At 39.8% G+C, this 13,272-nt stretch overlaps 1 protein-coding gene across 3 annotated transcripts; it reads left to right on the forward strand.

Moving 5' to 3' along the window:
• Window positions 1–1,261: 1,261 nt before the first annotated feature.
• LOC112198805 (mediator of RNA polymerase II transcription subunit 8-like) lies at window positions 1,262–5,735 on the forward strand. 3 transcript variants are annotated; one of them, XM_040518431.1, is made up of 10 exons: window positions 1,262–1,794; window positions 1,869–2,052; window positions 2,284–2,394; window positions 2,488–2,552; window positions 3,281–3,571; window positions 3,761–3,817; window positions 4,067–4,273; window positions 4,535–4,588; window positions 5,192–5,258; window positions 5,388–5,735. In XM_040518431.1, exons 1-10 carry the CDS (start codon window positions 1,570–1,572, stop codon window positions 5,582–5,584), a joined length of 1,458 nt encoding a protein of 485 aa, XP_040374365.1. In that variant the 5' UTR covers window positions 1,262–1,569; the 3' UTR covers window positions 5,585–5,735. The 3 variants fall into 3 exon arrangements, with proteins under 3 accessions (XP_040374365.1, XP_024195678.2, XP_040374366.1); XM_024339910.2 differs by having other exon boundaries at window positions 5,198–5,258; XM_040518432.1 differs by lacking the exon at window positions 5,192–5,258 and having other exon boundaries at window positions 1,264–1,794; window positions 5,388–5,572.
• The last annotated feature ends 7,537 nt before the right edge of the window (window positions 5,736–13,272 follow it).

The raw sequence follows: 13,272 nt of genomic DNA on the forward strand, positions 1-13,272 counted from the left end.
CTTTTCTTCTATGTGGGACGCAGGTCCACAGTTTGCAGGCTAATATAGAATTCTGGTGTGTACTTTGACTAGCCCCACTAGGCGGAGTAGAGACCGGTATCACCCAAGGTGGCGACCATTGTGAGCACCGTCTAACTGGGTGCCAGTCTCGACCCATGGTCTGGCACATAGGTAATCCTGCGGGGTCCGGGTGATAGTATAAAACCTTGTGACAATGAAGTATCTGTTGTATGTACAGTCACCATGACAGTCATGTTCTTCTGGGTTCGCATTACTAACATCCCAGTGGACTTCGAGGTAAGGAAATTATTGCTAATATAGCTTCTGTGGCTGGAAGGTATATCGAGTTGGATGAAAAATTGTTTGAGAATAAGGGCAAGGTTAGGGTTCGTGTTTCACATGAGATCTCCAAACTGTTTTCCCTTAAGAAAACTTTAAAGTTAGACTCGAATGTGCAGACGGTGATTTCTTTCTTCTTCGAGAAGCTTGTGGCCAAGTGCAGGGCTTCTCATATGATTTTCCATGAGAGAGGAGCATGCCTAATGGCTGCCAGGGTTGCGCCAAGAGTGGAATAAGTGGCACAAAAACATTTGGAGATAGTTGGTTTGATATTAGGTTTTGCTAATAGCAAACTTTCAAGTTTTAAGGCATTCAGAATCCGGTGCTACCTTCGGCGAGTATAGCTCTTTTTGGGCAAAAAGACCATGTATCTGCACGCAAGCCAATTGTGATCAGGGAGCAGTCTGTTCACCAGAATGATAGCAATGATGACTCATTTGCTCTAGTTCTGGTGCCTGAAAATGAAGTATTAAAGAGAGAATGTCCAACTTCCCTATTCTCCATTCTGAGAAAGCTAAAAATTTTGCTGCCAGAGTTAGTTGATCGCTCTGCATGCACTGAATGTCCTACAAAGCAAATGAAAGTGCTGGAATTCACTTCTAGATTCACAAACAAGTCACTGTGCATGGTTAAGGCTCTAGACAATCTTGTACCAAAAGAAAGCCAGTTAAAGACTAGGCCAAAGAAGATGAGTGGCGGACGGACCCTTGGGATCCAAGAACAAGCAGCCATCAAAATCCAAGAAGGTTGCCGAAGCACAGGAAGCATGCTCTGCGTTTCTCACTAAACCTCCTAGCCCTAGCATTAAGGGAAAGGAGAAAATTTAGTTCTTTTTCCTTTTTTAGACTATGCCTATTTCTATGTTATGGTTATTGCATAGTTCTTAGATACACAAAGCAACCCCCATTCATGTTCTAATGCTTTCTCTGTAAATCCTTGTAGTTGGTTCTCTGTCGCTCCTTCGTTCGGATTGACGAGCAAGAATGGCAGCCATGGAAGGCGCGCTATAGAACCAACCTCCACAGCCCCTCCAACAGCAGCAACCGCAACCCGCGGCGGTGGAGAGACTAAACGACGCCGTACAGCAGCAGCTGAACCTCAAGTCCATCAAGGACCGGGCCACCAACCTGTTCAAAAACATCACCCGCATTCTCGAAGACCTCGACGGCCACGCTCGCACCAACACCACTCCCAAATGGCAGGACCTCCTGAGTCCTGAGCCAGTACTCCATGGTCAACCTAGAGCTCTTCAACATCGTCGACGAAATCAAAAAGGTCTCCAAGGCCTTCGTGGTCTATCCCAAGAATGTGAACGCCGAGAACGCCGTGGTGTTGCCGGTGATGCTCTCGTCGAAGCTCTTGCCGGAGATGGAGGTCGAGGACAACGCCAAGAGAGAGCAGCTGCTTCTAGGGTTGCAGAGCCTCCCAATCTCGACCCAAATTGACAAGCTAAAGGTAATTGCTAGGCTTTTTGTTTTCAATATATATATTCTCAATTCCGTAATCAAGTATGGTCCGATTCGGTTCAGGCTAGGATTGATATGATTGGAGCTGCTTGTGAGAGTGCCGAGAAAGTATTGGCAGACACTCGAAAAGCCTACTGCATTGGAACTCGGCAAGGCATTCCGGTTGTTCCTACTCTGGACAAAGCTCAGGCAGCTAAAATTCAAGAGCAGGAGAATCTACTCCGGGCTGCTGTTAATTCTGGGGAAGGTAAAGCAATAATACCTGTTTTCTTCAACTGATTTTGGTAGCCTGGTTTCATTCATTTCCCTTAGTTTGGCTTCTTGGTTATTCAAAATGCAATACAATTGGTTTAGTCGCCACGTTCTGATGTAGTTGCTCGTTTTATTTATGAATTAGATGTTGTGATCAGCTGCTTAGTTTTTCTAATTATACAGAGTATGGTTTTGAATTTTTATATGGATTTTTGTATGCGTGCAGCTTTACGGTTGCCACCAGACCAAAGGCAGAATCCACCTGCACTTCCACTGCATCTGGTAGATGTGCTCGGTGGCGGTGATGGTGGTGCGCAAGCATTTCCTGAAGCGTCTGGTAATCTTGAGTTACTGTTTGTTCAGCATAAATTAACCTGGAGGTTTAGGTCGTATTGCGTTCCTTTTTGGCTGATTTTAACTAATTTTTCAGGTATGTACTCAAAGAATACTCCTGTATCATCAAGTAACTTGTCTGGCCAGAGCCCGTTGATGCAGGTTAGAATTTTTAGATCATAGACTTCTTAAAGGGCTGCATATTGAATTTAAATCCTTAATTCTTCTTGCAAATTTGTGACGCAAGCTTATCAAAGTATGCTGAAGAGTACTTCATTAGGTTGTGCATTCAGTTTATGTAAAAAAGCATTATTTTCATCCTTATTTTGCATTTATAAGTTGCAGAAAAGGGGTTTGTAAGGACCTGGAACTCCGTTTCTTTTCCTTTATTATTCTCTCCCGGCATTCATTCTGGCCATTTTTTCGCATATATTCTCATGGTCTTCAAAGTTTACCCAGTTCAATAACTCTTTCCATAAAACCACTTTGCATTATCTCGAGACTTTCTACTTTGGTTTCTGCCTGTGAAGTCGGTTGTAAGTGTTTTTGAAATTACTATGACTGCAATGATTTTACTATATTCAATTTGGATTTTGATTTCCATCTACCCAAATTGAGTTTCATGTTGGCGTGATGATTGATCCTAGTTGATTTTTGAACTATTCTTTAGTAGCAGGTTGACAACCATACTGGTTATTTTCATAATCATCTTTTCTCAGCTTCTTATCTGATCTTTTGCTACAGTTTTCCTTGTACTGTATACATACTAATATGGAAGCAGGTTGAGTTGGGTCCACCTCAAACCTAATTGGTGAACTGATTTCACCTGCAATAGAATCTCTGTAATAGAATTGCATTATATAGGTCTCGCCTGACAATTTCAAAAGCAGGTTCCCGGATCACAACTTATGGGAAGATCAGCTGCATCTCCTGGTGGCACAAGTATTACAAACTTCGATAACACAACAACATCTCCATTACCATATGCCAACTCTCCAAGGTCTGGTACAAACATTATGAATACGCCATCTCCTCAACAACAAAACCAGCAACAGAAGCAGCAACAACAGCAGCAACAGCAGCAGCAGCAGCAGCAGCAGAAGATGATGCAATTACCTCCTCAACAGCAACTCCTGGCTCAGCAACAATTTAGGCAATCGGCAATGCAAGGACTTGGACAAGTAAGGTTTATAGCAAATGACCTAAATACTGAATTGCAGCTTTAGGAAGTTAGAAGTGATCCATTTTGGCAAAATTATGAATTAGGGACATAACGGTTCTTTTTTTTACGTTTTTGTTTCACTTGCTTGATTAATTTCATTGCAGTCATTTAGAGAACGCGACTTTTGACGCTCATGTTGATTTTGCAGAACCCACTGCATCAGCTGCATGATTTGCAGGGACAGGCTCAGCAAAAGTTCCAGTCGGTAAATTTGTAGCCTAGCTTCTTTTTTCTTGTACTTCTTTTTTCAGGAGCATGTTGGCCATGAACCTGTTATACATGCCTGTTATACTCTATCTCCCTCCCTCTCACTCCACCACTTTCCTTTATTCTTATAGTTACAGGCATTTGACTGAGATATACTTTTGCATCAACAATCAAAAGAACTTTTTTATTAGTTACTGCAATTCTTTATATTCTGGGTTAGACCAATAAATTTTTGTTTTTGGTCTAGTTACATGGACAACATCAAATGCAATTTTCTCCATCAATGGGTCACCAGCAATTTCAGGGTAGGCAGTTGCCTTCTGGACATGTTCCACATGGCATTGGTCAAAACCAACTTAACCAAGGAAGTCAAATGAATCGTCATCTTAGTCAGTTTTCTGGTGCTGCTAATAGTGCATTGTTTAATGCTGCTCAGACAACACCAAATCAAATGGTCAGATAATTTTTCTTTTCATTGTTTCACTTTTTACAATTGATTTCTTCAACTGTCATTTCTCTTTGCATCATGATGCAAGGTGGATGTTAGATTGTATTGCCTGCTTCTCCCCATAAATACATTAGTTCTGTGCTTGGATTTCATATATATAGTATAATTTTAACATCAACTCAAGCTTTATTTGATTTTTGGAAGATGCTATCTTCTATCCTCTTTTGAGTCACTGTCTTATTTGATCTTCAATTCTTTCTGTTCCAGATACCAAACATGTCAGCAACAATGTCCTCACAATCACTTCTGCCGCGAATGCAGGTACACTGCTAATATGGTATCCTTTGTTTTTTTCTTGGTGAATTAATTATAACAGATGGGTGAATTGAAAGGGGTAAATGCCTTCGAGCATCGAATGAGATACTCTTGAATTATGGATTTATATAATGAGGTGTCATACTTGGCGAGGGCCTCTAGGATTTGGAACCAAAGTTTCCTAAAAAGTAGAGAACATACTAATCACTTCAGTCTCGAGTAATGTTTTGGTGATGGACCAAAGAACATCTTGTTTGAAATTCTGGTGTTAAGTTCTAAATTTCTAATTACATTCCAGTTGATAATGCGGTATAGACTTTGCCTCTTCACTGCTGAAGAACACCAAGCCACAAGTGATTCACTCAAAAGAGTTATCTGAAATTTATTCCTCGGGGTCGTGGGAATCATATGCAAGTTTTAGGAGTCTATGGAATTATATTGATGATTGATCTATATAATTTACAACAAGAATACAGAAGTTACCATCTTGTGACATTTGTGTTTCTGCCCCTTTTTGCTTGGCATCTTCATTTTGTTGATATGAATTTTGACATCATGTATTAGACAACCACTGATACTATGACAACTAAATGCCATTTTGATCTTTTGCCACAGTTTGAAATGCCTGGCAACAATCCCCAGAGAAGTCACGCTTCCCAGATTTTGAGCGACCAAAGTATTGACATACACCCTTTCTCTATCTTTGACATTAACTTGCATATAAATAATGCAATCAGGTGCCTCTTGTTCCTATTTTGTCAACAATGTACTGTGGCTCACATACCGTTGGGGTGTTTGCATGCAGTGTTTAATATGGGAGCCACAAATACTGGTGGTATGATGCCTTTACCGCAGCAGCAACAGCAACATGGTTCACAAGGTGCATTTGGTAACATGGCGCAAAATGCTCAGAATCTACAGTCTAATATGGTAGCACTTCAGGGCACACCGCAGAATCATCCCAATTTTAACCAACAGAGACAGCAAAACCAGCAGCAATAGAACCAATATTACTTGTTTGTCAACGAAAAATATGAAGCTTAATATATTATTGTGCCATATGTGGTCGTGAAAACAGTTCAATCACTTGATGTATGTCCTGGGTTATAATAGCTAGACCCTGGTAGCCTTGCATATGAACATTTGAGGTACACGTACATATTTCTGAATTAGCTAGTGGGTAAAGCTTCTGTTTAATTTCATCAAGCCAATCTCTTGAAAAATTAGTCGCTCTGCATGAACTGTTTACTCTGTCTCTCCTCAGCAGTTGGGTTTCTTTCTTTCCAATCAAAGCTAAGCAGCAAAAAATTGCCCAAGTCCAATTATGTAAGTAGATCGACAACCTTAATTCTCATCGTCTTTTATCCTCTACTTGCGTTCAAAAATAACATGTGACACGATAGACTCCCTATACGTGAACGTGATAAAGTAATACGAGCAGTACACCCAAAACAAAACAAATAGATTTTTTTGTTTTTTTAACGTGGAACGAAACTACATTCTAAATAGTAAGCGAGACCAATCATACTATTTGTTAAGCAACTCTGAAAGCATCAGTGGTCGGTAACTGTTTGAAAAAATTATGTTGAATCACATCTAAGTTTTAATGATGAAAAATAAAATAATTCAACTTAAACGTAACTATTAGTGAAAATAGATTTACTTTCAAGATGGTTTGGTCACTAGATTATAAACAACCTGGACAAGTTCAAGTTTTTGGTTAATGCTCAAAGTCCGGCGGTAGCCGATTTTTCGTTTAACGCGGGTCCGGCGGGCGGACCGCTACTCTGAGGATTTGATGGCCTCCGCTAGCTGTCACACGAGAGACAAGGCGTCAGAGGGAGACCGCGTTGGGCGGTCTTCACTTCTCCGATGCCTAAGTCAGTAAATGCATGTAGGCAGCATAACAATAAATGAGTAGTAAATGCGTAATTAATGAGGAGAGAAGAAAGAACCTTTTATAGGTGGGGAAGGAGTTGATCTTCATGTTTTCGATGTGGGACTGACATGCTTCAGTCCCCAGCTTCTGGAGCTTCTGATGCTGTCTTGGCGCGGCGCGTGGCGGCGCGTCAGCTGTGATCTGGGGGCGATCCCGGGCTCGGGCGGTAGCCCGCCTAGCTGTGCATCCGCAGGTCACCCCCTTGGTGAGAGTCGGTACCTCTGGCGGTACAATGAGCGTGGCTCATTATAGCTAATCATGCTTGCAAACGTACATGTAGGTACATTTTTTATTTTTTATTTTTTATCAGATAAACAACTCAAATGTTACAACTAGTTTTTCGTGAGTCGAACTCACAACCTCCCACTTATGAACGATAAACTATGCCACTAGACCAAATAGTACTGAGCATGGATGTTCAAGTCTTTTGAACTACCATCCACTGGCAGAATTTCACTATTAGTAAAAAACAACAAGTTAAGGCTTCACGCCGACTCAAAAAGTTAGACTTCTTGAAGACGTTTTTATTTTTTGTTTTTGGTCTAATACTTCTCAAAGAAGTTTAGAAAATGAACACTAAAAACAAAGACGAAATAATAGATATAAACACCGGCAACACCAAACTCATCTATTTATATAGGATTTCTAGACCTCGATCAGAAGCCTTCCATATATGAAGGCAATTCATAAGGAAATAGGTCTCCTAGTTAGACTCTTAATGTATCACCGCATTGTAGCCTTTCTTGCAGACTAAGAATTGGATTACTAACCTAAATGAACTGATACACTGTTTCATTAAGCTACTAATATTGATTTACAATTTGTATCCATGTTAAAGTAGGTTTGACATTAAGCTAATTATCATATACATTATGATAATGTGTGACAAGTCCACATTTGGTTCTAACAATCTCCCACTTGGACTGACACATATTATACTTGATAATTGGCACCAGAAAATGTCAAGACTTGTTTAACTTACTGAAATGCGCGTCAGATAACAAATTCAAATCAAAATCCATTCCAACATGGTTAAATCACAATCACTCATGCAGAGCAAGAAACATAATGCACTAGAATTTGTGCCCGAGCGTTGCTGCTGGTTTTGGAACGCAATTTGAAAGTTTTGAAGGATAGAGAAGTAGTTGAGGAGTAAATTCTGATGGCAAATTATTTATAATAGAAGATGTAGATCATGTCCTAGTAACATTACCACTAATATAAATTTTGTGGTAGTGTTCAAAAAATAGGTTTTCATAGTTTAAAGCTAACATAGTTACAGTTGCTGCTGGAATAGCTTGCAAAAAATAGGTTGTTTTAGTTGCATGCTAACTTAGTTATAATACTGCTTGATCTACTTGCCAACAATAGGTGATGATGTCTATTAGCATATGTGTATGCTGCAAAGTTGTTAGCCTAGTGATGGGCAGTTATGGAGGCTGTCCAAAAAGTTGCTTCCTCCAGTTTTGTTTACACAAAAAGTGTCATGACACTTCAGTCGGTTCTCTCCTTGTTGAAGGTTTCTATGGATGATGTTGCTGGTTCAATGCTGCCTTCCTTGTCATTGTGAAAGTGAGAAATTATGAAGTGTATTTAGTAATCAGATGCAATGTGGAAGTAGACTATTAATACTGATATTGGTAAAACTGAAAGATTTTTAGATTGAAAGTGAGAGTACAGAATACAAACTTTTCTATATAGACTTCACTTAATTAAAGGTCTACACTCACCTTGGCCAGTGCAAAAAGTTCTAAATCCAGAAACTGAGTTTCTAGTGGATGACACCCCCACATTGTTCAGCAATATCAAAAAAACTTAGTTGAAATTCTCGACTGAAATTGAACACACCAAATTCTCGACTGAAATAGAAGAAAAGAGAATCAAAGTAAATAGCTGGAAAAAAAGGAGAAGTTTTGTAGATAATAGTCACCCTTGCTCATAAAGCTTTATCAATGTCATGATTTTTCAATTGAAAATAAGTTCAAACAAAATATGAGATTGGCAAAACTTGCTAGAATGAAGCAAGTGTATTTTACTTTTAGATATAACTAATGAAGATGTTTAATTTTTCAGCCACGTTGTTGTATGTTTAGGCACCTGAATGCCAAGTAAACTATTTTAACTGCTAAATTCCAATTTGATGCAAATGATCAAATTTATTTCAGGTAGGAGGAACAGATGACTTAATGACTAAAGCCAAGGTCCGCCAAGTTATGACATATCCAAGGAAATATATTGGTGTTACGCCGCAACAAAGCATCAACTGCATGCAGTTATTGAAAGTTAGGCTAAAAATTAGGGAATAATAAGCTGGCAGTTCATCTCACATTTACAATTATTTATATAATGATAATACCTGAGTAGCTGAAGAAAACCTTCCTCTAAGATCAGTAGATGTTATTTCTGCGCTATGTACACAGTTAACTATTTTTGAAAAAGATCGATTATGATCATAACATGTGTTCTACACTTTTACACATCAATTACGCAGAATATATTGCAAAATTCTAATTACCACGTAGCAAATTATACTGACGCCAAATCCCACTGACAACCGTCCTAAATCTAGGCACCAAGCATTCTGCATCAAGCACTTAGCTCAGCTACACTGATTAAACCAAGAAATGGGGCAAAACCATAAGAAGCCACGAAACATGAGGGAAAAATGCCTTTGACTTTTTCCTAGCAACCATTGACAATCTTTATCTGAACATTTTTAGTATCAGTTGGAACTTGCCAACAACTTTTACTACAACTGTGACCACAATATTTTCCAATGAACTGTATTTTAGTTTTCTTTTGAATCGTTAACTACGAATGAGAAAATAACCATATAGGTCTGCAAGACTACAATGTATTCAGAAGCTTCAGTCCAATCTAAAGACTCATCTGTGAATGTCCTTTGGGTGAAATGTAAATTTGAACATATTAACTGTTGTTGTAAATGATAATGACTATTCATGCAATAGGTATTGTGTAATGTATGCAATTGACAGACTCGTAATGTATGCGATTGACAGACTCGTAATGTATGCGATTGACATACTTGTAATGTGCGATTGATTAGTATAGCTATTATGTATTGCCTTTTGTATACATGATGTAACCCTATATAAACCTCATAGTGAGATGAATACAATACAATTATTCAATTCTCTACAACACGTTATCATCACGATACTCTAACCCAAGCCCTAGCCAAAAAAAAAACCCTAACACCTGAAATTTCTTTCACCAAAAACTGCCGCAAGCTCCTAGCCCTTGCTAGCCATACCGTGTGCTGCTCCTGCAGCCCTTGAGCACCCGTGTGCCTCTTATTGCCCCTGCAACATCGTCGCACTCCTGCTGCCCCTGCAGCACAGCAGCACGCTCGTTCCTGTGCAGATCAGCCTATTTTCACGCCCTGAAACGTCTTTATCAGGACCTCAGATCAAAATCCTTCCTTCATCAAAGTTGTTCGTCTCTGCCTTTTATATCTGACCTCCAAATTTCAGCCCTATTGGAGTCGTTTTGAGATCTATACACCATTTGAAGTGGGAGCTGTTCAGAAGCGAATCTGCTCCGAATTTCAACAAGTTTTAAAGATTAAAGTTCCTGCTTTCTTGTCTTTTAAATTCCTTTATTTTTTGCAGGATTTTCAATATACGAACATGGGTTCGATTATTTAATAAAGCGAAATTGTGGGGATTCACGCTTAACGAACTAAGAGTGTTCGTATGAACTAAGAGTGTTCGTATGAACTAAGAATGTTTGTATGAACTAAGAGTGTTCATAATGCTCGGACTAAGAGCGTCCGTAAGCATCAAATTGTGACCATATTAAAATATTATTGTTTGGTCTAATCCAAAAGAGATTCTTGGAAATTGTTTTCTTGGTAGCATAGCTCGGAAATCTTATTATTTTAGTTTTCGTGGAAGTTTAGCTCCGAAACTAATATATCTTCTCTTCTTATTTTCAGGATGTCGAATGAACCTAGACTCGACTTTCCCATGCTTGACTCAACAGGCTTGGATTACCACAGTTGGGTAATCGATGTTGAGAACCACCTCACTTCAAAGGGAATATTACCCATAATCCAGGCACCTAACCCGGATCGTGTGTTCGTGCGAACACCTACAAAGCATGCTCAAGCAGTTATCTTGATACGACGCCATATGGAAAAGGCACTCAGATTGGAGTATATGTCGATCAAGGATGCAAAAGAGCTATGGGTAGCGCTAGAAGAGCGTTTTGGCAATGTCCAAGATTCCCTCCTCCCTGACTTGAAGGTTCAATGGAACAATCTGCGCTTTACTGATTTCAAGTCTGTTGCTGAATATAATTCAGAAGCTCTTCGCCTATAGTCCATGTTGAGGTTTTGTGGACAACCTGTCACAGAGCAAGAGATAATTGAGAAAACTCTCTCCACCTTTCCCGTTTCAGCCATTGTGGTATCAAAGCAATACTGCACTGAAGTCAATGCTGGTCGGATCACGAGGTTTCATCAGCTTATCAATCTCATATCTGTAGCTGAGAAACATGATAACATACTCGTGAGGAATTATAATTCAAGGCCCATTGGAACTAAAAGCGTTCATGAGGCGAATTATAATGCACTCAAAAGAGGGCGCAATGAGAAGAACCCTAATAATAAGGGATATGAGGGACGTATGGGTCCATATAATCGCCCTAACAAGGAAGGAAACCGCAGGTTTGGTGTGAATACACGTGGTGGCAATGCCACAAGTGGGAGAGGTGGTCGTGGTATCCCTGGTAGTGATGGAGGCGCCATGGGTCGTGGTGGTGGCACCAAACCCCTAGGGAATGCTCACAACGTGCACCTCAGTTAAAGGGAGGCAACCACAATGACATGTGTCATCAATGTGGATCAAGTGAGCATTGGTTCAAGCAATGCAAGGCAAGCGAGCAACTAGCTCCAAGATACAGGGCATATAGGGACCTGAGGGAGCAAGAAGTGTACCTTGCAGAAGAAGAAGAAAATGGTGGAGACATCCATCTCACCATAGAGGACTTCAAAGCTAACGATGAAGTGCACAAGGATACTGCAGACTTTGATTAGATTAGTCCTTTTATTTTCCAAGAATTTTTGTAATGGCAATATGCCTTAGTCAATAAATGACAATTGTATTAAACTCTTTCTTATGTGGTGCACCCAATGAAATATGATGTCTAGGAAAGTCATTGAGATTAATGGTACTTAAGAGAGCCTCGCTCAACTAACATCTCTCTCTACTTTCCTGGTCATATTTGATTGGAGTTACCAAACGGATAGAGTGACTACAATGTGTCTTAGTTTGATTTTATTTTGGATTAGACTTTTTGGGACCTTTGATGTAATCATTGGCTATCTTTATTAATAAAGTATCATATTATTATTCGATGTCATGGACATGTTTTAGTTCCGAACTTTATTATTTTTCAGTATGTTTCCTGGAGAGTTGGAGTGCCTTATTGATAGTGGCACCACACATACTATATTGCGATATAGGCAACTATTTCTATGGATGACGCCTAGTCGTTCTTCTGTGACTACGATGGCTGGACCATCACAATTGATTCATGGTCGAGGACCAGCTCAATTTATGTTGCCAAATGACACAAGTATTAATGTCACCGAAGCTCTATATGCTCCTAGGGATGGAAGGACCCTATTGAGTTTTAAAGATATAAGAGCCAATGGTTTTCATGTGGAAACACATTTTGAGAATGGACAAGAGTTCCTTTGCATCACCTCTAATGATTACGGACATAAACGATTATTAGAGAAACTTATGTGTCGATCTAGTGGGTTGTATGCAACCACTATTTGAATTATTGAATCCGACCATGTCATGAGAGATGACTTATGGGATTCTGACACATATAGGCTTTGGCATGACTGTTTGGGACACCCAGGTCATTATATGATGATCCGTATATTAAAGACTTCACACGGACATCCATTTTTCAAAACGAAAAGAAGTCAAAACCAAAATTCGATCTAAGATAGGGCTGGCGCCGCCTACCCCTCTGCGGCCCAAAAGTGGTATTGACGCCACCAATACCTCCTTGGGTTCCTTTTTCTACTTCTAAAGTCAATTGTGACTTCGTGGCTCAACTGGATACTTCCTTGGTTGCTTCTAAAGCCTATCTTTCTCTTTGCAAAGCCTGCTCTTTAGAAAAATTAGGATCGAGACCATCCTATGTAAAGGACACTAAAGAAAATATTCCATTCTTACAAAGAATCCAAGGTGATATTTGTGGACATATTCAACCAACTTGCGGACCATTTAGATATTTTATGGTGTTGATTGATGCATCGACACGATGGTCACATGTCATGCTGTTGTCCACAAGAAATGCTGCATTTGCTAAACTCCTAGCATAAATCATTAAATTAAGGGCTCACCACCCTGATCATCTCATTAAGTCAATTCGTCTTGACAATGCTGGAGAGTTTACATAAAAAACGTTTGATGACTATTGCATGTCCATTGGGATTGAGGTTGAACACGATGTTCCTCATGTTCACACCCAAAATGGTCTCGCGGAAGCTGCCATTAAAAGACTTCAAATGGTCGCTAGAGCATTGGTTATGCGCACCAAATCTCCCTGTTTCTGCTTGGGGCCATGCAATATTGCATGCAGTTGTGCTTATTCGTCTGAGGCCTACTGCCACTCAACCCTTTTCTGCGTCCCAAATGGTTACTGGATATGAGCCTGATGTCTCACACTTACGCATATTTGGGTGTACAGTTTATGTGCCAATTGC

The sequence above is a fragment of the Rosa chinensis genome, chromosome 4 (genome assembly GCF_002994745.2).
Source record: "Rosa chinensis cultivar Old Blush chromosome 4, RchiOBHm-V2, whole genome shotgun sequence".
Taxonomy (NCBI): domain Eukaryota; kingdom Viridiplantae; phylum Streptophyta; class Magnoliopsida; order Rosales; family Rosaceae; genus Rosa; species Rosa chinensis.

Excerpts from the sequence above, each read along its gene's own strand:
- LOC112198805 (XM_040518431.1), top strand. The coding sequence starts at position 1,570 with ATGGTCAACCTAGAGCTCTTCAACATCGTCGACGAAATCAAAAAGGTC. Across the intron at positions 2,395-2,487 it reads AGCATTTCCTGAAGCGTCTG|GTATGTACTCAAAGAATACT; the intron begins GTAATCTTGAGT and ends CTAATTTTTCAG. Across the intron at positions 2,553-3,280 it reads GCCAGAGCCCGTTGATGCAG|GTTCCCGGATCACAACTTAT; the intron begins GTTAGAATTTTT and ends TTTCAAAAGCAG.